The sequence below is a fragment of the Sus scrofa genome, chromosome 6 (genome assembly GCF_000003025.6).
Source record: "Sus scrofa isolate TJ Tabasco breed Duroc chromosome 6, Sscrofa11.1, whole genome shotgun sequence".
NCBI classification, from domain to species: Eukaryota; Metazoa; Chordata; class Mammalia; order Artiodactyla; family Suidae; genus Sus; species Sus scrofa.
In genome coordinates, this window is record NC_010448.4 from 164,362,530 (window position 1) to 164,386,147 (window position 23,618).

At 44.2% G+C, this 23,618-nt stretch overlaps 1 protein-coding gene across 2 annotated transcripts in view; it reads left to right on the top strand.

The window, feature by feature from the left end:
- The window catches only part of LOC110255328 (cytochrome P450 4X1-like), a 44,055-nt gene continuing 20,874 nt past the window's right edge, over positions 438–23,618 (top strand). Inside the window, exons 1-8 of one of the 2 annotated variants that reach the window (XM_021096702.1) lie at positions 438–662; positions 7,715–7,856; positions 9,773–9,817; positions 11,217–11,344; positions 13,655–13,782; positions 13,870–14,024; positions 19,388–19,494; positions 20,284–20,474. In XM_021096702.1, coding sequence (XP_020952361.1) covers positions 486–662; positions 7,715–7,856; positions 9,773–9,817; positions 11,217–11,344; positions 13,655–13,782; positions 13,870–14,024; positions 19,388–19,494; positions 20,284–20,474 — 1,073 coding nt within the window. In that variant the 5' untranslated portion in view covers positions 438–485. The remainder of the gene's footprint in view (positions 663–7,714; positions 7,857–9,772; positions 9,818–11,216; positions 11,345–13,654; positions 13,783–13,869; positions 14,025–19,387; positions 19,495–20,283; positions 20,475–23,618) is intronic. The other variant, XM_021096701.1, reaches the window with a different exon arrangement.

Consider the following 23,618-nt stretch of genomic DNA (forward strand, 5'->3'; position numbering starts at 1 on the left):
GATGATCATACACATCCACTACCAGCCCCCAGACCCTCGTGGGGTCTGACAGAATTTCCAAGTGGGAAAGAAGTTCTTTTTGCACAGCAGTTTATTATTTATTTGGGGCAAGAAGAAAAACAATGACCTGAGCTTTGGCATTATTTCAAAACCTAAATCCATCCCTTCCGGGATTGAAAACTATCGCACTTGAATGATGCCGCTCTCTGATACGGAAGTTGTCCTGAATCAAGTTTTGCATCAATTGACACAGGGCTAGAAATCCGGCAACTCCTGCCTGCCTGCCCGCCTCGGGCCAAGCCCGGGCTGCCCCCTCCCACTGCTCTTCCTTTCTCAGGGGAAAGCAGGGATGGTGCCAGCGCGCGGAGGCGCGGTGGGCTGGCTCTCCCCGAGAGTGGGTGGCTGGATCCTCCCCCCCCCCCCCATCCCGGGCTGCAGAAAAGCACCAGGCCAGAGGCTGCGGGCCATCCGCGCAGCGCAGAGCGATGGAGTCCTCCTGGCTGGAGACGCACTGGGCGAGGCCCCTCCACCTGGCGCTGGTGTTCTGCTTGGCCCTGGGGCTGCTGCAGGCTGTCAAGCTCTACCTGCAGAGGCAGCGGCTGCTCCGAGACCTGCGCCCCTTCCCCTCGCCCCCGAGCCACTGGTTCTACGGGCACCAGAAGGTAGAGAGATGAAGGGAGGGGTGAAGGAGGATGCTGGAAAGCGGCGGGCAGAGCAGCGGCTGCTTCCTTCTCTTCCTCCGGTGCCTCCGTCCTACGCAGACCTCTTCCGCCCAAGCCTGCGGCTCTGGGCATCGTCATTAGTCTACACTCGCGTTCGCGCACAGCCCTCCAGGGAAATGGAAACGCCCTATAGCCACTGGAAAGGAGGTTTTAGGGGGGCTGGGAGAGGGCAATTTAGAGAGACTGAATAAGGACAAAGAAATTACATGGGAGGTAATTCATGTCTGCCTGCAATTGCTTCTCCCATCTCTTGCATTTAAGTATTGTGTTCTAAAAGGCTTTCCACAGAATGTTGCTAAAAACAAAAAACCAAAAAACAAAACAAAAAAAGTCTGTTATCCTAAATAATACTTATTAAGGGCAGAAGATGTGCCACATTGGGCACAATAGTTGCCACCCTTAGTCCTTTCCAACCTGAGATCCTGTGAAGCGAGGGGGGGGGGGCAGCAGGCCCAGCCAATCACACGAAAAATACCAACGAATTGGAATTTGTAAGGTGGAGGGAGACCCCTTACCTTTGGGTCCCTCCTGTTCTCTAAATCTACTCCCCACCCCATTCCTTGCTCTATTCATTCAACCAACTTTGAGTAGTGGCAGTTGTGTGATAGGTGCTGGATTCCCAAGTCAGATGCATACTTGGACCACAAAGAGAAGATGAAGATACAGGGTAAAGGGTACTTCGACAGAGGCCTAGGGACAAGGGGCTGTTGGAGGGAAGTACACATGTCTCCCAGGGGAGGGAACAGCCTAGGAAGGGCTGAGCACAATCTCAAAGGATGGATGGGTGGGTGGGGAGGCTGTTCCCAGCAGAGCTACTGGGGGATCTTTTGGCTCCCCCACTCCTGGTCCCCCTTCCCCAAAGCAAGCACTTTTGATTCTTTTGTCTATTTATTTAAATCATTACCTAAAAGATAATATTGCTATGCTGCACTTTTATTTTATTTTATTTATTTTTTATTTTTTTAATATATTTTTTTTATTTTCCCACTGTACAGCAAGGGGGTCAGGTTATCCTTACATGTATACATTGCTGCACTTTTAAATTGAATCTTTGAGATATCCATCTCTTAGCTACCTATGAAGAGTTATCACACCTCATTTTTACTGTCCCAATATAGTTATATTGTATTTTTTGATTAAATAGAAAAGTTAGTATTTATATTCTTTTGCTTATTTAAGTGTTATTTACCACTGACCAAATGGTTGATTTTGTTCCTTTTCTTATAGAGTTTTTTCGTTTTTGGTTTTGTTTGTTTGTTTGCTCATGGGGTTAACTTTCTCCTTTTCTCGAATGTTTAGTTTTCAATACCTATCACTATTGTCTTCCCCAATTTTTGAATCTGTTAAACACATCTCAATAATATTTCCAGACATTGAAACCTAGCAAACAATCCCTCAGTCCTTCTGCTTTTCTGGAGGCATTTCTCCCACAGACTTCTTCCCTTGTTCTAATCTGGACTGGTTGCTCTCTAGACCTGGTACACAGATGTTGTGCTGTCCTTTGTCATATCTCCTGTCTCCTTGACGTTATGTCTTTTTTGTTCCTGATTTATGTAATTATTTTTATGGGTAGCTTCTTGAGAATGAGTGAAGGAATGTTGGGTGAATTTTTAAAGCTCTTGAATCACAGTAAATGTCTTTATTATAATTTTGAACTTGAATGATAGTTGGCTGGATATATAATTATACCTTGGAAATAAAATCCTTTCAGAATTTTGAAGACATTGTTCTATTGTCTTCTAGCTTTCTGGATGACTTGGAGATTTCTTATTTTTTTCCAATTTTTTTTTATCATGGTCAAATATACCCAACATAAAACTTATCATAACCATTTTTAAAGTATACATTTCAGTGATATTAAAAATATTTATAATGTCGTCAAACTATCAACCCATCCTTCCAACTCTGTAACCCTTTTTCATCTTGAAAAAGTGAAACTCTTTACCTGTGAAGCAATAATTCCCCACTCCTGCCTTTCCCCAGTTCCTGGCAACTACCATTCTACCTTCTGTCTCTACAATTTTGACTACTCTACATATCTCATATAAGTGGAATCGTGTAGTATTTACCTTTTTGTGACTAGACGATTTCACTTGGCATGATGTCCTCAAGGTTCATCCATACTGTAGCATTTTTCAGAATCTCCTTCCTTTTTCAGGCTGAATAATATTTCATTGTTATGTCTGTACCACATTTTCTTTATCCATTTATCTGCTGATGGATACTTGGGTTGTTTCTACATTTTAGCTAGTGTAAACATGGATGTACAAATATGTGTTTGAGACTTTGGTTTCAGTTCTTTTAGGTAGATACCCCAACATGTAATTGCTCTATTTTTAATATTTCAAGGAACCACTGTACTGTTTTCCATTGTGACTTAACCCTTTTGCATTTTGACCGGAAGCGTTGAGGTGTTCCAGTTTCTTCACATCCTTGCCAAAACTTGTTATTTTGTGTGATATTTTAGATAGTAACCACCCTAATGGGTGCAAAGTAGTATCTCGTACTTTTTTTTTTTTTTTTTTTTGCTTTTTAGGGCCGTGCCCGTGGCATATGGAGATTCCCAGGCTAGGGGTCGAATCAGAGCTGTCGCCACCGGCCTATGCCAGAGCCACAGCAACACAGGATCCGAGCCGCCTCTGCAACCTACACCACAGCTCACGGTAACACTGGATCCTTAACCCACTGAGCAAGGCCAGGGATCGAACCCACAACCTCATGGTTCCTGGTCGGATTCATTAACCACTGCGCAACGATGGGAACTCCTTGTTTCACTTTTTTTGGATGTGTATTAGTAGTTATCTATTGCAGCCCAGCAAATTACCCTCAAACTTAACTAAAAACAATACATGGTTATTATCTCACACAGTGTGTGAGGGTCAAGAATTTGGGAGGGGCGTTAATTAGCCGGGTGAGTCTCTGTGAAGAACTCAGGGCCTCTCATAAGGTTGCCTGGGATTGGCTGGGCCTGCAGTCATCTCAAGGCTCCCCTGGGGCTGGGAATCCACTTTCCAGCTCATTACTCGATTGCTGCGAGGCCTCAGCTCCTCATTGGCTGTTAGACAGAGGCTTCAGTTCTTACCCACTTGGACCGCTCACAACTAAGGTGATCCGGGTTGCCTGGTTGTCTCCTGCTTTTAGTTCTGGGAGTTTTGCAACCTGGGAACCTGTCTCCAGGCAAGCCGGAAGTGTTAGTCGTCCTAATCTCAAAACAGCAGCTTGCTTCCCCAGAGTAAGATACGGGGGAGAGCACGCACGAGTGAGAGTGAGAAGGAATCTCAATGGAAGCTGCAGTCCTACTCTTGGAACTTTTATCCCATCACTTCTGCTCTATGCAGTCAGTCAGCCTGACAAATCCTTGTACCACGTGGGAGGGGACAATATAAAAAGGGGGAGAATGATCGCAAGCCATTTCGGAGGTTGGCTACCACAGTCTGTTTTGCCTTGTGCTTTTCGTGTCCTCGAACGTCAGATGGTCTGTGGCTGTCATTTTCATTGTCTAGAGCGAGGCACCCAAAACGTTTGGAAATCTTACTTTCCCTGAGAGTAATCTCAATCTGTCAGTATCTATGTATTTTTTCCCCGCTTTCTTAGAGGTGAATCTGCCTTTTTGCTTAGGAGATGTCCAGTTGACTTCTGGTGTTCTGGAAGCCGAGAAAGGAGGTGAATTAAGGATTGAATCATTTGCTACACAATCTCTCACAACCCCTCTATCTTCAGTCCAGTGATTCACCCCTTCCCTCCACAATGCCTGATTTCTTCAAGTCTACAGCCTCCCTCGTTTAGTTTTTCTAGAAAATAAAACCTCTGATCTGTCGGTGGGATGTAAGTGGGTATGGTGTGGGGAGAGGGCGGAGACCCAGGACTGAACCAGCCCGTCCTTTAACTACTTCTCCTTTAAGTTACTGCTCTATAGCTAACTTTTTTTTTCATTTAATCCGATTAACTTTTTCTAAACTTCTCATTCCTCAAATTCCATTTACTCTGTTTCTCATCAGAGTTTGATTTTCATCCAAACACCTTCCAGAAACTGAACTTGAGAAGGAGCCATCTATCAGAAGTTGGAAAACTGAAGATGCCCAAGAGGTCTGTTCTACCAGCTACTGAGAGGTGTATTCACATAGTGCTTCTCAAACTATCTGTGGTGAAGCGCCAGTTTTCTTTCCCTCCATTCTGTTGTAGACCTTTACTCTCATTAAAACAAAAACAAAAACAAAACCAAAAAACATAAAAAATTACAGCAATTTCAAATTACTATAAACATTTTTAATGCTATCCTCAGTTTCTGTAAGGATCTTATCATGGACGGGTCTACCATGTTTTGAATAACAATGTGTTAAAATCTTCCACTCTCTTTTTCCTTCCCTCCTTCCGTCTTTCTTTTTCTTTCTTTCTTTCTTTGCTTCTTCTTTCCTTCCTTCCTTTCTTTCTTTCTTTCTTTCTTTCTTTCTTTCTTTCTTTCTTTCTTTCTTTCTTTCTTTCGGCTGCACCTGCAGCATATGGCAGCTTCTGGGCCTATGCCACAGCTATAGCAACACCAGATCCAAGCCCCATCTCTGACCCATGCTGCAGCCTGCAGCATTGCCAAATCCTCAACTCACTGAGCAAGGCCAGGAGTCAAACCTGCATCCTCACAGAGACAACGTCAGTCCTCAACCTGCTGAACCACAGCAGAAACTCCTAAGTCTTATGGTGACTCTTATTGTAAATTTCTTTCTTTCTTCCTTTAGTTCTAACGTCCATTTTTCTTTATCAATTTTCAATCTATAGTAGAGTGTGCATACACATTTTGAATTACTATATCTTCCTCATAGACTAATCCTCCTTATATATGAAACATTCCTTTTTATATCTAGTAAGACTTCTTGCCTTAAATTCTACATTATCTGATTATAGTGTAACTACACAAACTTTTTTGTCAGTATTTAGATGGTATTTGTTTATCCTTTATTTTTAACCTCTTGGACTTTATATCTTGTGTCAGTAGTATATAGTTCGGCTTTTTAAAAACACAATCTGACACCTTTTGTCTTTTACTTGACATAATTAGCCTATTTATATGTAATATAATTACTGATGTATCATTGAATTTTCAGAGGATAACCTTGATATTTGAGAAGAACTAAGACCCTGTCTGGCATGTAAGAGTGCTATGTAAGTGTTTGCTAATGAAACGTAAGTTCCACTATCAGACTGTGACCACCACAGCATCAGGCAGGAACCTGTCTTAATTCCATGTCTTCAGCATCCAATACTCTGTACCTTCCTTGTTCTTGTTCTCTCTGTGCTATTTGGTTTGAATTGTCCATTACTCCCTTACCAGTCTGTTGTTAAAGCAAAGTCTATTCTTCACTAACACCATTACTATACTCATTATCTGGTAGATCAATGGCTTCATTCTAGGTTTTTTAAAGCTTTATTGAGATATAAATCACATACCACAAAATTCACCCACTTAAAGTGTAGAAGTAGTTTATATTCACAGAGTTGTGCGACCACAACCACAATCAATTTTAGAATATTTTTATCATATATTAAAAAAAAAAACAAATGGAGTTCCCTAGTGGCTCAGCAGGTTAAGGATCTTTAAGGATCTGGTGCTGTCACTGCTGTGGCTTGGCTTGCTACAGTGGCTCTGGTTCAATTCCTGGCCCAAGAACTGCTGCAAGCCCTGGGAGCAGCTCCCCCCCTCACCCCTCAAAACCTATATATACTCTTTAGTTATCACTCCCATAGCACCCCATTCCCCCATTCAAGGGCCCATTAATCTACCTTCTATCTCTATATTTACCTCTTTTAGATATTTCATATAAATAGAATTAAATAACATGTCTTTTGTGACTTGCTTCTTTCATCTATTGTAAGGTTTTTAAGGTTCATACATGTTGTAACATGTATCTGTGCTTCATTCCTTTTTGTGGCTGAATAATATTCCACCATGTGTGTATATATCACGTTTTATTTATCCATTTGTCAGTTGATGGGCATTTGGGTTGTTTCCAATTTGGGGCTGTGTTTGGACATTTTTGAACATGCTTTGAAATGTTTTCATTTCTCTGAAGTGTATGTACCTAGGATTGGAAATGCTGGGTTAAGTGAAAAAAATCAGCGTTTAACTTTTTAAGGATCTATCAACTGTTTCCCATTTTACATTCCCGCTAGCAGGATGTAGGGGAGTTTTGCAAGGGCAAAGACCTTGCCTGTCTTAGATTTCATCCTGTGTGGATGAGCCTTGCTACACATTTGAGCACAACCACAGGGTCCTGATGTGCAAAGAAACCTTAAGCCTGGCCCGTTCTTCCTGTGCGACCAGTCACAGCGTGGGCTGTGGGGTTGTCTGTTCTTACGCTCAGAATTTCTAATTTCTACATGTTGGAAGCCGAGAGTTTTCGCTTTTGAGTTTGCTTCAAGCCTCGCTATGTCTGTATAAATGAGCCTTCTACTATTGCAAGGGAAGAGAATTAGGCTTTCCGCGCAGATGAAGTTGGCCAGTTTTCGGAGAAGCGTTTCCTATAAGTCAGGAGACGGACTCCTTCCTCAGTAATTCGACAGGAAGGGTGGGGAGCTGATGCCTGGGCATGTCCCATCTACTGACATTCTCTCCTTCACACAGAAGCACTTTTTTCAGCATCCAGACTCTACTCCTAACCTAAGTGTGTGACGCTGGCAGCTGAGACAGGGTGTGTGACTCCACTCACTTCACCCTCCCCGTTGGGAGAACAGCAGCTCACAGTCTTTGTCATTCCGCAGCGACGTGGTCTGGGGTTGCAGCCTGTGTTCATCCTGCAAAAGATGAATATGTTAACCTTGCTTAGAAAAGTACACCCTAAGCTTAGAAATCCCAAGGAAAGGGTGTTCACTCAATTCCAGAAAAAGGGTCAAGCCTCTAGCTGTGGGACCTTATCCAGGCCTTGAGCTCCGCTTGCAGCTGTGGAGGGCATGAGTCCGGAGGGCCTGGCTCCTCTAATTCCCTTCATTTTTCCCCACTGCAGATAATTCAGAATGGTGGAATGGAGACGCTCGGGGAGATTACAGACAAATACCCGCGTGCCTTTCCTTTCTGGCTTGGACCCTTTCAGGCGTTTTTCTTTATCTATGACCCAGACTATGCAAAGACTCTTCTGAGCAGACCAGGTAAGAAAGGCATGGATCTCGGGATCCTAATCCTTCTAGGAGTGATATGCACAGCCCCGGGCAGGAGTCTAAAGGGACTAAAGACGCAAAGATTGGCGTTGGGCCTTTCAGAGCCACTGGGGAAAGTGCAGAGACGTTTCCCCCCAGTCCTGAAGGGGCTTGCCTGCCCCTCGTTCCCTCCTCTAGTTCAGACTCACGGGAGCCTTTTTAGGTCCATGGATCTTAAAGCCCAGCCACCAACCCTGGCTGTCCAGGGCCTTCCATGGCCCCTCTTCGTTTTGTGAGTTTAGCCCCAGTAATACTTCTCACCACCCAGTGCCTTTAAAAAAAAAATAATTTATTTACAATGCTCTGTCAATCTCTGCTCTACAGCAGTGTGACCAGTCATATATATGCTGTGTGTGTGTGTGTGTGTGTATGTATACACACACACACACACACATTCTTTTTCTCATATTATCCTCCATCATGTTCCATCACATTTTATTGCTTATAGTTTCCTATGATGTACAGCAGGGCCTCATTGCTCATACATTCTTTTTTTTTTTTTTTTTGTCTTTTGGGCTTTTAGGCTTACCCGCACTGCATATGGAGGTTCCCAGGCTAGGGGTACAATAGGAGCGGTAGCTGCCGGCCTACACCACAACCACAGCATCGCTGGATCCGAGCCACGTCTGAGACCTATACCACAGCTCACAGAAACGCCAGATCCTTAACCCACTGACCGAGGCTAAGGATTGAACCTGCATTCTCATGGATGCCAGTCGGGTTCGTTAACCACTGAGCCACAACAGGAACACCTGCTCATCCATTCTAAATGCAATAGTTGGCATCTACTGACCCCAAACCCCTGGTTTGTCCTAGCACCTGTCTTGAGTGTAAAGTCTTCAGGGGAATTCAGAGGCGGTGCTGCCTCTGCTTGCTCAGTAGGAAAACCTGAATGTCGCTCATCCATTTACGAGGCTCACCTCGTGATCATAGACCAATGGTTTCTATCTTCTGCATATGTCTCAGCTGTGTTCCCAATCGTTGCATGAGGCATTGGAATCCCTTACCAGGTCCTTACTCAAGGCTTCCAGGGTAGATTGTCTCCAAGCCCAATATTGAAATGTCCAGTTTTTTTTTTGTTTTTTTTTTGGTCTTTTTTTAGGGCTACACCCATGGCATAGGGAAGTTCCTGGGCCAGGGGTTGAATTGGAGCTGGAGCCTCTGGCCTACGCCACAGTTCATCAAAATGCCGGATCCTTAACCTGCTGAGTGAGGCCAGGGATCGAACCTGCATCCTCATGTAAACTAGTCAGATTGGTTTCTGTTGAGCCACGATGGGAACTCCAAAATGTCCAGTTTTTGCTCCCTCAACTTAGTAACACTAAGATCTGGTACATCGATCTTTCTCTTAATAAAACCTGATAAAAGAAAGCAGCCTCTTCCTGAAAGTCTCCACGTCTCCCAGTCCCCGGCTCTGATGTGTCTCATGTTCACCTTGTAAAGGATGTGAGCTGTAAAATACCCTCCTGTTAGGGCTCCCAGAACCACCAGAAGGTTCTCACTCTCTGGGGTCTGCCAGTCTCTCCCCTAACAGCTAATTTACTTTCCCAAAAGGATGTGATATATCGTCCCGACTACTACACTGGACACTCTGTAACCCTCGGGGAATCTCTGTTTCCATTGGAGGAAGTAGAAACAAGTGAAGAATCTGGGTCTATGTACCTGTCTGGCTTGGGGGGCTGCTGTCGTCAGCTGCCTGAACCAAGATGTGTGGTTTCCCCAGTTTGGCCAAGGGCTATAGGAAAGGAGACCTGGGCCCCCTTCTACTCACTGCTTGTGGTTAGTGCAGGCAGAGGAAGAGAACCACCACCCACTTTGGGAACTGTTCCTCTAATGTTTTCCTTTGTTTCCCTCGCTTGACTCCGCAGATCCCAAGTCCAACTTCCTGTACAAGTTCATGGATCCAGTCGTTGGTATGTATGTGCGAAAGAAAGGGGTGACTCTCTGTCTCTCAAAGGCCCCTTCCTGTGTAGAGCATGCCAAGGAAACTCAAATCGGAATTCAAAAGCGTCGAGAGTAGGGTAGAGCCATTCTGCACGTCTTCAAGGGGAAGGTCGAGGGGAAGGTCGAGTGGTGCAACTTCCTAGGAACCGTCCTCATCCACTTCCCTCCCCAAAGTCTCATGTGCAAGACAGCAGATGTGTGACTCCCTCCCACCTCTGTCTGTACAACTGCAGCTTTTCCATCCATATATTCTCTATTTTATTCTTTCTTCTCTCTTGTTTGCCTGGCCCTTTTCCTTTCCTTTTTCCATATGCAAATCAGTAAAGGTTTGCTTCAAAGTACAGTTTGGAAATATTCCATGAGCAGATGAATTAAGCTTTTGAGGCATACGATTGGTATTTATGTGAGACGAGGAAGGAATTAAATGAGAGAATAAGGTTTTGGATTCCCAACTACATCAGTTTGAATCCTCTCCCCCCCACCACCGCTGACTAGTTGTGTGATTTTTGGGGAAGTCCTCTAATTTCTCTAAGCCTCTGTTTCCTCATCCTTGAGAACAAGGATGAGAGTTACCTCTTTGGGGTGTTGTGGGGATTAAATGAAACACATGTATTTTCAGCATTTAGTATAACGGCGGGTATTGTAACAGCGCTGGACTGTGCATAACAAGCCTGGCGTGTGGTAAGCACTCAGTGGATGATGGCGATTGTATATCATTAAACTTCAAGGTCAACGTACAGCCAAATCTTTAATGACCTCCCTGGTAACAGCAGGTTCAGGGGTGTCAGGTCTGATGAGTGATTTCACTTCGTATCACTTCCAGGTGTGAAGCACAGAGCTGCACTCAGGAGAGGGTAGCTGAGTGGACACTCTTATCTAGTTCCTTGTGAATTTTGTGTTCACAGTAGAGTTTACGGATTGGTCTGGGGTGGAGAGGAGGTGAACATTTGCTGTGCCTCTGCCGTGAGCTAGAGCCCAGGTCAGGCACCTTATGTGTACACCTTCATTTAATCTGTACGGGGCGCAGCGAGGTAGAAATTTACCAGCACACTCTACCCGTGAGAAAACCAGACCTCAGGAAGGTTACTCCACAGGTGGAAAGGAATTGGTGATTTCAGGACTAGCGCACTCATTGGGCTTTAAAACTAGGGGTCTTTCTCACAGTGCTGGATACACATCCATCCCGGGGGGCAGCATCGAAACTCACTTCATTCTTCATATTTAAGTACCACGTCGACATCCCACCACGTCATGACTCCCCGTGTGTCAGAGCCACTCCATATCTGTGTTCCTCACCTCTCCTCCTTCATCTCAATTAAAAAAAAAAAAAAAAAACTGGCATGAGGTTTTGTGCCTTTATTTCTCAAGGAAAAGGACTCTTGAATCTGAATGGACCTAAGTGGTTCCAGCATCGTCGCCTACTGACGCCCGGACTCCATTTGAACGCCTTGAAATCGCATGTGGAGATAATGGCCCATTCTGTGAACACAATGCTGGTACGTGGAGGGACGGAGATGCTCTGGTGTGTGGCCAAAGGCTTCCACCAGGGACGGCATTAGACGCTGTTAGGTGGGAAGTGAGAGGCAAAGGGGGATGATTTCTAGAAGTCAAGCACAGTGCAAGAACCCACTGAGCAATGGGTGTCCACGTAAGTCTTTGCTGTGGTTCTTTGGGTAAGAAAAGAAGAGGAAGATCTGGTCGTCTGTCTTAGGTTTATTTTGAAACCCTTCGGCAGTAAAGCAAGTACCACGTGGTGCGATTCAGACGGTAAGTGCTGCGGTGACAGGCAAGGGAACCAGCAGCTGCTGGAATAGCTTCAGGTTCAGAGGAGACTCCGATGTCACATGGACTTGAGTATGTGTGGAATGTGGATGAGAGCACTCAAGGCAGCCGAGTGAGTTAACACCACCGAAAGTTTTGCAATGGGAGTGGACCTGCCTGAAGGCGGTAAGGGACCTAGAAAGAGAGTATCTACACTGAAAGCATGTATCTACACATCTGCGGACGTGAGTTTCCTCCTGCAGGTCGAGTGGATCGTCAGGAGCAGAAGGATGTCGCAGAGGAATATTCTCGTGGGTGGTCCCTGATCTATAAATGAGTTCTGTCCCAAAATTCCGCTAGTACACGGTGTATTTGTAATGCTTCAATTGCATTTATTTTAAAAACCAGACAAGTGATTCATTAATGCAGTTTCATCATAATGCTTTAAACGCCGCAAACAGAGCCACAGTTTCCTTCCGCCTTCGTCTGCACACCCACCCCTTTTCCCAAGCGAGACCCAGTGTTACCAGCTGGTTGGCCAGGTTCTCAGCCAAGCTCACAGAAGCAGATTTAACCTGAACTCTGCTGGGATTGTGATGAGAATACCTGTGCACGCTCTCCAGGCAGAGGGCTAGAGGTACAGGCTAGTGTGGGAAGGGGGCATTCTCTTCCAAGTCTGGTGCTGTGCACGTTCACGCACAATTATGCAAATCGGCCAGTGGTGGTATTTGAGTGTATCTCCATTGAAGAAAAGTATTTTATTCTATTTTCTTTTTATCAAAGTTTCCTTGATTTACAGTGTTGTGTCCGTTTCTGCTGTACAGCAGAGTGACCCAGGCATGTGTACATATGCTTTCTTTTCCTCACACTATCTTCCATCATGGTCTATCCCAAGAGGTTGGATGTGGTTCCCTGTGCTATACAGTAGGGCCTTGCTGTCTATCCATTCGAAATATTTTTTGTTTGTTTGTTTTTGTGTGGGGGTTTTTTATTTTTCTTTACTTTTTAGAGCCGCACCCGCAGCATATAGAGGTTCCCAGGCTCGGGGTCAAATCAGAGCTGTAGCTGCCAGCCTACACCAGAGCCACAGCAGCACAGATGTGAGCGGTGTCTGCAACCTACACCATAGCTCACGGCAACGCCAGATCCTTAGCCCACTGAGCAAGGCCGGGGATCAAACCTGTGTCCTCATGGATGCTAACTGCTGAGCCACAAGAGGACCTGCTCAAGTTTATGTTTAAATGTGCCTTTGGTTCTTGAGAGTAGTGATGGGATTAGGTAGCTAGCATTTGGGCACTAAAGAGGGAGGAAGCCCTTGTAGTTATGGGCCTCGTATGAGATTATCTGTTCTGCGAGAACTTGGATCTGTTTTAAAGCAGAGTTATGATAATAATTGAAAGGCCAAAGATACTTAACTCAGCCATTTACTAGACACCTGGTTTGCTCCGTGCTCTTTCTCACCCAGTCGGGTGCATTTTTCCCTTCCTCCCTCCAAGTAAGCACTTGGCTTGTTTATGTGAAGATCAATCCGCTGAAGCCTCATTTAAACTGGGGTCGGGAGGCCGGAAAGGGCAGCTCCCACATCCTACGACGAGAGGGCAATTGCAGACCCAGTAGGAAGTGACCTCCCTGTGCATGGTGATGCCTTTACTACCCAGCAGGAGGAAGGGAGAACTTCTCCTTGCCCAGCAACAGCTCAGCCAACGAGAGACGGTCACAGCTCAGCCAGTAAAACCGGCCCACGCTCCTTCAGTGGACCTTTGTGTATAACAGGTCCCCCAACTCCTCCTCCTCTCTGCAGGAGCTGTCCCTGCCTTTGGTCTCCGGACTCACCCGTGCTTCACCAGAGGCCCCTTGTCCTAAGTAAACCCATTTTACTGATGAAATAACGGGTGATGGCTTGGGGTCCCCATGTACCTCTATGGCCTTTGGCTCCTGCGCGGTCCGGACTGTCTCTGTTACATGGGATGCGCAGTGATGGGGAGGAGGCTTCGGAAGAAGGCAGTTTGAGGAGGTGACGGTGTTGATCTTGACTCCCGTGCCAGGGTAAATGGGAGAGGATTTGTGGCACTGAGGACACGCTTCTGGAGATCTCTGCGCACGTCACCTTGCTGACCCTGGACATAATCATGAAATGCGTTTTCGGCTTGGAAACCAACTGCCAGATAAACAGGTCAGTTAGAGGAAAGCAAAACAAAAGGTACTCATTTGCCATTATCTAAGTCATTTATTGACATTTTATCCCCACTTTCTCTTCTAGCACCTATGATCATTACGTAAAAGCAGTAAATGAAGGCAGCAATTTAATTTTTTACCGCGTGTACAATTTCTTATATCACCATGACATCATTTTCAAGTTCAGCCCGAAGGGCCACCGTTTTTTGGAGTTAAGGAAGATACTGCATCCCTACACAGGTATTTCTCGAGTTTGGGCGGTCCAAGTCCCACACTGTTGCAATTGCACTGTGTCTCCCTACAGGAATAGGCCTCAATGTGAAAAGAGAAAGAATTCTTGTCCTTAATGAATCTGTCTCTGAACGTTGCTCAGATGAAATCCAAGTCCTTTAGAAGAGTTTGCTACATCCATAGAAGTAGTCTTAGTAGAGGTTTTCTCTATACGCCATCGTTTTAGTTTGTACAGTTTTTATTAAATCAAATAAATGTGGGCATCTAACATTTCAAAGCATGTACGGCCTATGCCTTTTTGCGCAGTGATTGCGGTAATAATCACAAGCTAAAAACAGTCATGCGGCTTCGGAATGAGCAGAGGAATGAGCAGAGGAACGGAGTGAGCAGGGACATGCATTCAAAGGAAAGGGGAAGCGGGGGCTGTTCAACGGGTGTAGAGTTTCAGTTGTGGGAGTCGAGTGAGTTCTGGAGATCTGTGGTGCAACATAGTGCCCATGGGGAGCACTTCTGTACTGTGCACTTGAATTTTTAAGTGAGCCTATCTCATGTTATACAGTAAAAAGAAAAGAAAAGAAGCTGGTTCAAAAATAATTGTTTATTGAAACTTTGGCACTGGTGATGGGGGTGGCGAGGTCTTTGTTGTGAGGCACTGCTGTGTGCATTGTAGGATGTTTAGCTGGATCCCTGACATCCATCCACTCAATGATAATAGGTCTCCTACAGTTGTGGTAACCAAAACATCTCCAGACATCACTGAATATCTCCTGGGGTCAAAATTGTCCCTGGTTAAGCACCACTGCCTTCTAACCAGATTGTAAAAGGAAATTCATCCATGTCTTCCTCTAGCGCTTGTGTGGTTTTGTTCTTTTTGCATTTACATCTTTGATGCACTTAAAGTTTATTCTTATATATGATATGAAGGGTTGATCTCATTTTTCCAAATGCTTATCCGGTTGTCCCATCACCATTCATTTTATCTGTGAAGGTTGTGATTTCTCCTTCAAATCTGAATGAGAGCCTTGCTGGGTAGAGTAATCTTGATTGGACATTTTTTCCTTTCATCACTTGTTAAGTATATCATTCCACTCCCTTTTGGCCTGCAGAATTTCTGCTGAAAAATCTGCTGATAATCTTATTGGGGTTCCCTTGTATGTTATTTGTTTCTTTTCCCTAGCTGCTTTCAAGATTTTCTCTTTGTCTTTAATTTTGGTCAGTTTGATTAATATGTGTCTTGGGGTGTTCCTCCTTGGGTTTATTTTATATGGTACTCATTGTGCTTCCTGGATTTGAGTGAGTGATTCCTTCCCCATGTGAGGGAAGTTTTCGGCTATTATCTTTTGGAATATTTTTCTGTCTCCTTCTCTCTCTCTTCTCCTTCTGGCATCCCTATAATACGGATGTTGCTGCGTTTAACACTGTCCCAGAGTTATCTGAGACTCTCTTCATTTCTTTTCAGTCTTTTTTCTCTTTTCTGTTCTGCAGCCATAATTGCTGCTAATCTGTCCTCCACCTCACTTATTCGTTCTTCTGCCTCCTGTATTCTGCTGTTAGCTGCTTCTAGTGAATTTTTTATTTCAGTTATTGTATTTTGCATCTCTTCTTGTATCTCTTTGGTCAGTGTTTCCTGTAAGTTATCCATCTTTGCCTCCAGGTTATTTCCAATGTCTTTCATCATCTTCAGCATCAACAGTCTAAAGTCTTTTTCCTGGAGGCTGAGAATCTCCTCCTCACTTAGCTGATTTTCTGGGGTTTTTCCTTTCTCCCTCATCTGAGTTATAGTTCTCTGTTTTTTCATTTTTATAGGTTTTTGGTGTGGTGACCTTTTTACAGAGAGTAGAATTATAGACTCTCTTACTTCTGATGTCTGCCTCCCTATGGCTGAAGTCGGTATGGGGGGCTTGTTGTAGGCTTCCTGATGGGAGAGGCTGGTAGGTGGAGCTGATTCTAATCCCTTTGGTGGGTGGGGCTTAGTCTCTGGATGGGATTAGAGGCAGCTGTGTGCCTGAGGGGTCTTTAGGTAGCCTGTTTACTGAGGGGGGGGGCTGTGATCCCACCTGAATTGTTGTTTGCCCTGGGGCTTCTCAGCAGCTGACTGATGGGTGGGGCCAGATTTTCCCAAAATGGCCACCTCCAGAGAAAGGCACGGCTGCCCGAATATTCCCCAGAGCTTTGCTTTCAATGTCCTTCCCTCACAACAAGCCACGTTCACCCCTGTTTTCTCAGGATGTCCTCCAAGTACTGCAGTCAGGTTTGACCCAGATTCCAATGGAGACTTTGCTTTGCCCTGGGACCCAGTGCACGTGAAAGTCTGTGTGCACCTTTTTTTTTTTTTTTTTTTTTTTTTTTTGTCTTTTCTAGGGCTGCTCCCACGGCATATGGAGTTCCCAGGCTAGGGGTCCAATTGGAGCTGTTGTCACCAGCCTATACCAAAGCCACAGCAACACGAGATCCGAGCTGCATCTGCAGCCCACACCACAGCTCATGGCAATGCTGGATCCTCAACCCACTGAGCAAGGCCAGGGATCGAACCTGCAACCTCATGGTTCCTAGTCAGATCCATCAACCACTGCACCATGCGGGAACTCCTATGTGTACCTTTTAAGAATGGGGCCTCCGTTTCCCCCAGTCCCATGGAGCTCCTGAGCACAAGCCCCACTGGCCTTTAATGCCAGATGTTCTGGGGCTCTTTCTCCCCGTGCCAGATCCCCACACATGAGAGTTTGATGTGGGGCTCAGAACTCTCACTCCTGTAGGTGAGTCTCTGTGAACTAGTTAGTTTCCAGTCTGTGGAGCTTCCCACCCAGGAGGTATGGGGTTGTTTATATCGTGAAATTGCCCCTCCTACCTCTTTTTGTGTCCTCCTCTTTTTCTTTGGAGTAGGATACTGTTTTTAAGGTTTCTAGTCCATTTGGGTGAAGACTGCTCAGTCTTTAGTTGTGCATTTTGTTGTTTTTAGGAGAGAAGTTGAGCTCCAGTCCTTCTATTCCACCATCTTAATCTCGTCCCCTGAATTCTGCTTCTTATTTCAACCTTTGTTCATGGCAAGGACTCTATTCCCAGAAAAACACATTCATAAGAGTCAACCGTTCATTATAAAAGGTCCATCTTTTCCAGTTTTTTGAGATAACTCCCTTTATCATATCTAAATGGATATCTATGAACTTGGACCTATTTCTCAACTTTCTTCCTATTACATTGGTCTGTCTATTCATGTGCTAGAATTACACTGACTTACTTATCTTTCTGGTATTGATTTCTATTCCACTGAAGTCTGAGAGCATACACTGTGTGATTTTTGTCATTAAAGTTTATATGTGCGGGAGTTCCTGTTGAGGCTCAGCAGGTTAAGAACTCAACATAGTGTCGGTGAAGATGCGGGTTTGACCCCTAATCTTGCTCAGGGGATTAAGGATCTGGCATTGCTGTGAGCTGTGGCATAGGTCACAGTGCAGCTGAGAATCCCACGTTGCTGTGGCTGTGGTGTAGGCCTAAGCTATAGCTCTGATTTGACCCCTCGCCCGGGAACTTCCATATGCCATGGGTAAGGCCATAAAAATAAAAAGGAAAAAACAAATAAATAAATAAAATTTATGGATGTGGCTATGGTTTAAAGTGATTGTTGATATAGATTTATAGCTACTATATGTTACTGCTTGCTATTTACTGCTTTTTTTCCCCCTCAGTTGAGGTAACATTGGTTTGTAAAAGTCGTGTAAAAAATTGGATAGCCTTGTAATTGTATATTGGTTTTTACTGATAACCATTGGAGTTGAATATTTCTTATAAGTGGTGTTTCATCTTCTATGAAATGGTTTTATCATTTTCTCATCTTTGTTTTTGTTTTTGTTTTTTGTCTTTTTGCTATTTCTTGGGCCGCTCCTGTGGCATATGGAGGTTCCCAGGCTAGGGGTCGAATCGGAGCTGTAGCCACCAGCCTACGCCAGAGCCACAGCAACGCGGGATCCGAGCCGCGTCTGCAACCTACACCACAGCTCACGGCAACACCAGATTGTTAACCCACTGAGCAAGGGCAGGGATCGAACCTGCAACCTCATGGTTCCTAGTTGGATTCGTTAACCACTGGACCATGACGGGAACTCCATCATTTTCTCATCTTTGATTCATTTGTAGGTTTGCTGATTTCTTATGTCTTTGCAGTGTAATTGTTTTATTAAAATAAAATATGTTTGTGATATATATGCATATGTAAAACATTTTTGCTATCTCGTTTGTCAGTATTTTTTATTTTTATTGTGATCAAAGACACACAGCATAACATTTACTGTCTTAACCTTTTTCTTTCTGTACAGTTCAGTGCTATCAAGTGTATTCTTATTGTTGTGCAGCATCACCACCATCTACCTCCAGAACCCTTTTTATGTTGCAACACTGAAACTGTGCTCATTAAACAATAACTCCTCATTCCACTCTCCCCTCAGCCCTTAGCAACCACCATTCTACTTCCTGTGTCTGTAAATTTGGCTAGATTCTCCAAGTACCTTATGTATGTGGAACCATACAATATGTATCCTTTTGTGACTGGTTACTTGATAGTTTGTCAATTTGTGGTTCTATCCATTGATTTTCACTTGTTATCTACACAGTTATTAGTGATTTTAATCTACTTTCCTCTTTCCCCCTCCGTACTCCTATTTTTAGTAGGATTATTTATTTTTATTTTTATTTTTATTTTTATCTTTTTAGGGCTGCACCCAGGGCATGTGGAGGTTCCCAGGCTAGGGGTTGAATTGGAGGTGTAGCTGGGCCTACGCTATGCAGGATCCGAGCCGTGTGCAACCTATACCACAGCTCACGGCAACGCCGGATCGTTAACCCACTGAGCAAGGGCAGGGATCGAACCCGCAACCTCATGGTTCCTAGTTGAATTCCTTAACCACTGCGCCACAATGGGAACTCCGGATTATGGTTTTAAATATTCTGTTCCTTTTTTTTTTTTGTTTTAGACCCTTCAATTATATGTATGTTGGTATTTCTTTGCTTGTCTTTCTTTTCAATCCATTTCGTGTGATAATTTTTCCTCAAAAAATGAGCAATTTCTGAGGAAGAAAAGAATGATTGGTCACTTGCACCCAAATTTGAAATCATTTAAATTATGTTGCCTACCTAGTTATATAAAGTATCTTTTTGGTCTGTTGTGTTTGTCTTTGGAACTTTGCTCAAAAGTTGTCATGATGGGGAAATAGCCATCTGCGTCAATTAAATCTATTAAATATGATGTGCTCATCCTGACCTCAGGAAATTAGGCAAAATTTTCAGCTATTTCTGGGCCATGGTTTGCTCTGTAATTTATTTTACTTTGATTGACTTTGCTGTTACTTTGGTAATGGGGAATTCTTATTCTACTGCAGCAAAGATAATCCAGGCTGGAAAGAATTCCCTCATGAATGAGAATCAACAGGGTAACACTCAGAAGAGGAAGTACCGGAATATTTTCGATATTGCTCTTTCTGCTCAGGTGAGTCTTTCAAGTTTCTGAGCCTACTCATATCTAGTCAATTGTGTGGGGAGTTGGATGAGCAGGGAGGAGGGAAGACAAAGGCAAAATCGATCAACTACTTTGAACAATACATTTGAATTGATGGGTGGTGCTGTGGGGTTTGAGGAAAAGACTGAATTCTGCAACTCTGTCACCAGATGGAGACAGATAACCCTAAATTTTTAACTGATTTAGCGGGATTTGGTGATTACCATAAAGATTCATTGTAGTTTTAGAGAAACACAGGAAGATGGGTCACAGGGTAAGCTAATAAAATGAGGAAAAGAAGATGCTGGAAAATCTGGACAAGTGTGGCAGAATGATTGCAGGAAGACTTTGCAAGGCCAGCTTTTTTATTTTTTGATGATTTCTAGGGCCACCCCCAGGGCATAAGGAAGTTCCCAGGCTAGGGGTCCAATCGGGATCTACAGCAAAGCGAGATCTGAGCTGCATCTGTGACCTACACACAGCTCATGGCAACGCAGGATCCCTGGCCCATTGAGTGAGGCCAGGGATTGAACCTGCGTTCTTATAGATACTAGTCGGATTCATTTCCACAATGGGAACTCCTAAGGCCAGCTTTTCTTATCTATCTTTGGTTCTCCTCTATCCCTTGGGCAAAGTATGGAACACAGTATATGTCTGTTGAACTGAATTAAAACTAAAACTTTCTTTTACAACTCTTTTTCCTCAAACCATTATTTTAGTTGGGTCTCCAAACATCTATAAACTGACATTGCATAAAAATATCTCTACTGTTCTTTCTAGGCTGAAAATGGTGACAGCTTCTCAGATACTGACCTACGGTCTGAGGTAAACACATTCCTGTTGGCAGGGCATGAAACCATGACAGGCGGCCTTACCTGGCTCCTCTACCACCTGGCTCTGTACCCTGAGCATCAGGAGAGATGCCGGGAAGAGATCAGGAGCATCCTGGGTGACGGGTCTTCCATCACCTGGTAAGAACCTGTATCCCCAAGCAGTTTACCCAAGTTTGCTCCACGGGATTTTTCCTTTATTCTGTCCTCTTGATAACCATAATGCTTCAAGATACGCATATGGGAATTCCAGCAGAAGAAGAGGCAATCTACTTATTCTTCTGTTTTTCTAGAAGATCCAAAATTACTCCTTTGTCTTTTGCACTCACTCATGCGTCGTTAGCTCTTTCATTGTATTTCTAGGCAGTGGTGTGTAAAATGTCCTACTTCTTTCTTCCTCTGAGGCCCTGGGACAGTGGAAATGGGGCTTGCATTCCTAACTTGATGGCAGTCAATGGGGCTGTGATGGCTCAAATGGGGCTCCTCTTCTGAGGGACCTGAGTGAGCATGTGCATTTTTAAGCCTCCTGGTAGGCATTCTCTCCTATCTACTTGCTCACTCCTCAGAATCCGCTTTGCACTTAGAACATAGTAATAAATGATACCCACTGTCCATGAGTTTAGCCAATATGGGCGGAATATATTTAAAGTACTGAGATGCAATACAATCTGTGCAGGATTTGGTGTGGGTCCTGCCCTCAACAAGCTCATACTTTAGTATAGGAGACAGGCCCCATTCGCAAGGTTGCAGTATACCATGTTAAGGGCGATGAGACAACACGATGGTGACCACAGACATTTAGGAGCCTGGCACCTAAACTGGCATGCAGGGCTCAAGGAGACTGCCTGGAGATCTGACACTCAAGCTGCCTCTTGCAGGATGGGCGCAAAGAGTGAGCTCACAACACTTGACCTGGACAGGTCTTTCTAAGCTATTTTTCCAAGTCTTCAGCTTTCTTCCTGTTTCTTGCAAGGGAAGAGCCTGTATACCATCGGACGCCTTTTGGTTTTTCCTCAGTGGGAATTTTAATCCTCTTTTATATTATTTCTACAATAATTTGTCAATGTATTTATTTTTACCTGCTTTTTTGTTTCTTTCCAGATCAATTTTTTATGCTGCCCTTATTTGTCAATATAAAGACTCTCACACAAAAACGTTAGTTAGCCAGGTGGAAAAATTCAACTCCATTTGCCTAGACTTTCAGCATATCTTGCTGTCCGTCAGTGAAGCCCAGGTTACAGGTTTGCCCCTCAGAGATGCTGTTTGCAAGAAAAACACAGGTCCCCAGTACTGACCACACTCCTCACACCAGCTAGATACTTCACATGTCATTGTTCTGCTGGTCAGAGAAAGATGGAAATGCTAATGGCAACCCAGCCCAGTGACTAGGGGGAGACACCACATTTCAAATGCTAAGAACATTTGTTAAGGAAAATTTGAATGTCTATAGGTATAGTAGAGAACTCACTTTCTATGATGAAATACTGGTCATTTCCTACCATAAATTAAAGGTGTGATCTACACAGCACAAAATGCACTGTCGCTTGGTAAGAGTTTACTCATTCATTGAGTTTAGAAACACTCTGTATCACCTCCCAACATTATTTAGATATTTCAAACCTGATTAAGGCAGATATATATACAACTCAAATAGTGACCTTCTTGTTCTTGTGTGGCCCATGTGAAAGGTAAACTCATAAAGAAATCTGCCAGGTTTCTGCCTAAAAGGAATCTGCCAGAAGATGAAGGCCAAAGGATCTGTTAACTACCAGTTATTTTGATAAGAGAAATGGCAACAAGATTATAGAGAATAAAGTATGTTTCCACGCAATAGTATTGCCTCATCGTTACATTTAATGAGATTTGTTTAGGGCAGTCTGAGAATTGATCATTCTTTTAGACAGATAATAAAAGCTCGCTGCAAAGAGCAATTTCTGCAAAAGTTGGAAAGTTGTTCATCTCCTTTGGGCTCCTCATCAACCCACTTCTGCAGTGGGTCAAAAGGCCTCTCTTCTCTTTGCACTGGGGCTGAGATGGACAACACTGTTTTTCCTAAGTCTGGAAAGTGCTAAGCTAAGCAGAATCACGTCTCTTACTCTGGGCTCAAGGAGGAAAGAGTCAAAATTAAAATTTCACATTGCCAAAGAGCCAAAGCCTACCTTCAAAATAATTACTCAGAAAAGCAGATAGAAGCACAGTGAAACAAAGAGACTAAATATATGGTGTCATTTTATTGAACCAATCTGGCTAGCTAGGATGCAGAGAAACATTTTTCTTCTTCTCTGAGTGGCCCTTGAAACTTGCTGTGGGGGACAAGTGCTTTTCATCCCTGGGGTGGAACCTGGAGTGAATCTCACAGCATTTCCATCCATTTAAATCATAAGAGCAGTCCCATTTCAGTACTTAAGCTGTCTGGTCCAGGGCAGTAATAAACAACTTCAAAGGCTAATCCACTTAGAGCATCTCCATCTAATCCAGCTCATAGGTCCTTGGGTCTGGAAGCCAGCACGGATGATGGGCTTGTGGATTGGCTTCCACTTACCAACCATCCAGAAAGGGTCCCAGGAAGGAGAGAGGCTGAGGAGAAAGCAGCTGGTACTATGGCGATTTTTGTTCTCTAAACGTGGTGGATATTCAGGGCTTCCTTTGACTCTGGATGGCTGCATCTGTGGGATTTGGGGAGAGCCCCTCCCTGGGACTTTGCAGGGATGATTCACAAGACAAAGGAATCCTTATGCTTAGAGATCCTTTCAAGCTGGTTCCCAAGTGTGCTCCCTCTTGCCTGTTCCTTGGCCCCTAGGACACACTGGAGCAGTCCTGTTTTGTTCCTGTTGCTTTTCTGCCTCTCCGTCTGCTCTGAGTCACAGCCTTTTCTCTCAGTCTTGTGCTCCCCATACTTCCCAAACAGAGCACAGGTCAGCTCATCTATGTCATCCTTTTAAAGCCCCTCTTTGCCCCCTCCTCCCTTCCCCATGGTCCTCCAGCATTCCAACTATGCCCACTCAAAACACCTGGGCCTCCTCTCTCCACTCCTTACACATTCCTTTTAAAGAAAACTTACTGGAGTATAGTTGCCTTCCAATGTTGTGTTAGCTTCAAGTGTACAGCAAAATGAGTCAGGTACACATATACAAATATGCATCCTTTTTCAGATTCGGTTTCCATTTAAGCCAACACAGAGTGTTGAGTAGGTTTCCCTGTGCTATACACCAGGCCCCTATCATCAGTTTTGTGGATGATGGTGTGTGTATGCTCCTAATTTCTCCCTCCCCCCAGTGTTTCTCC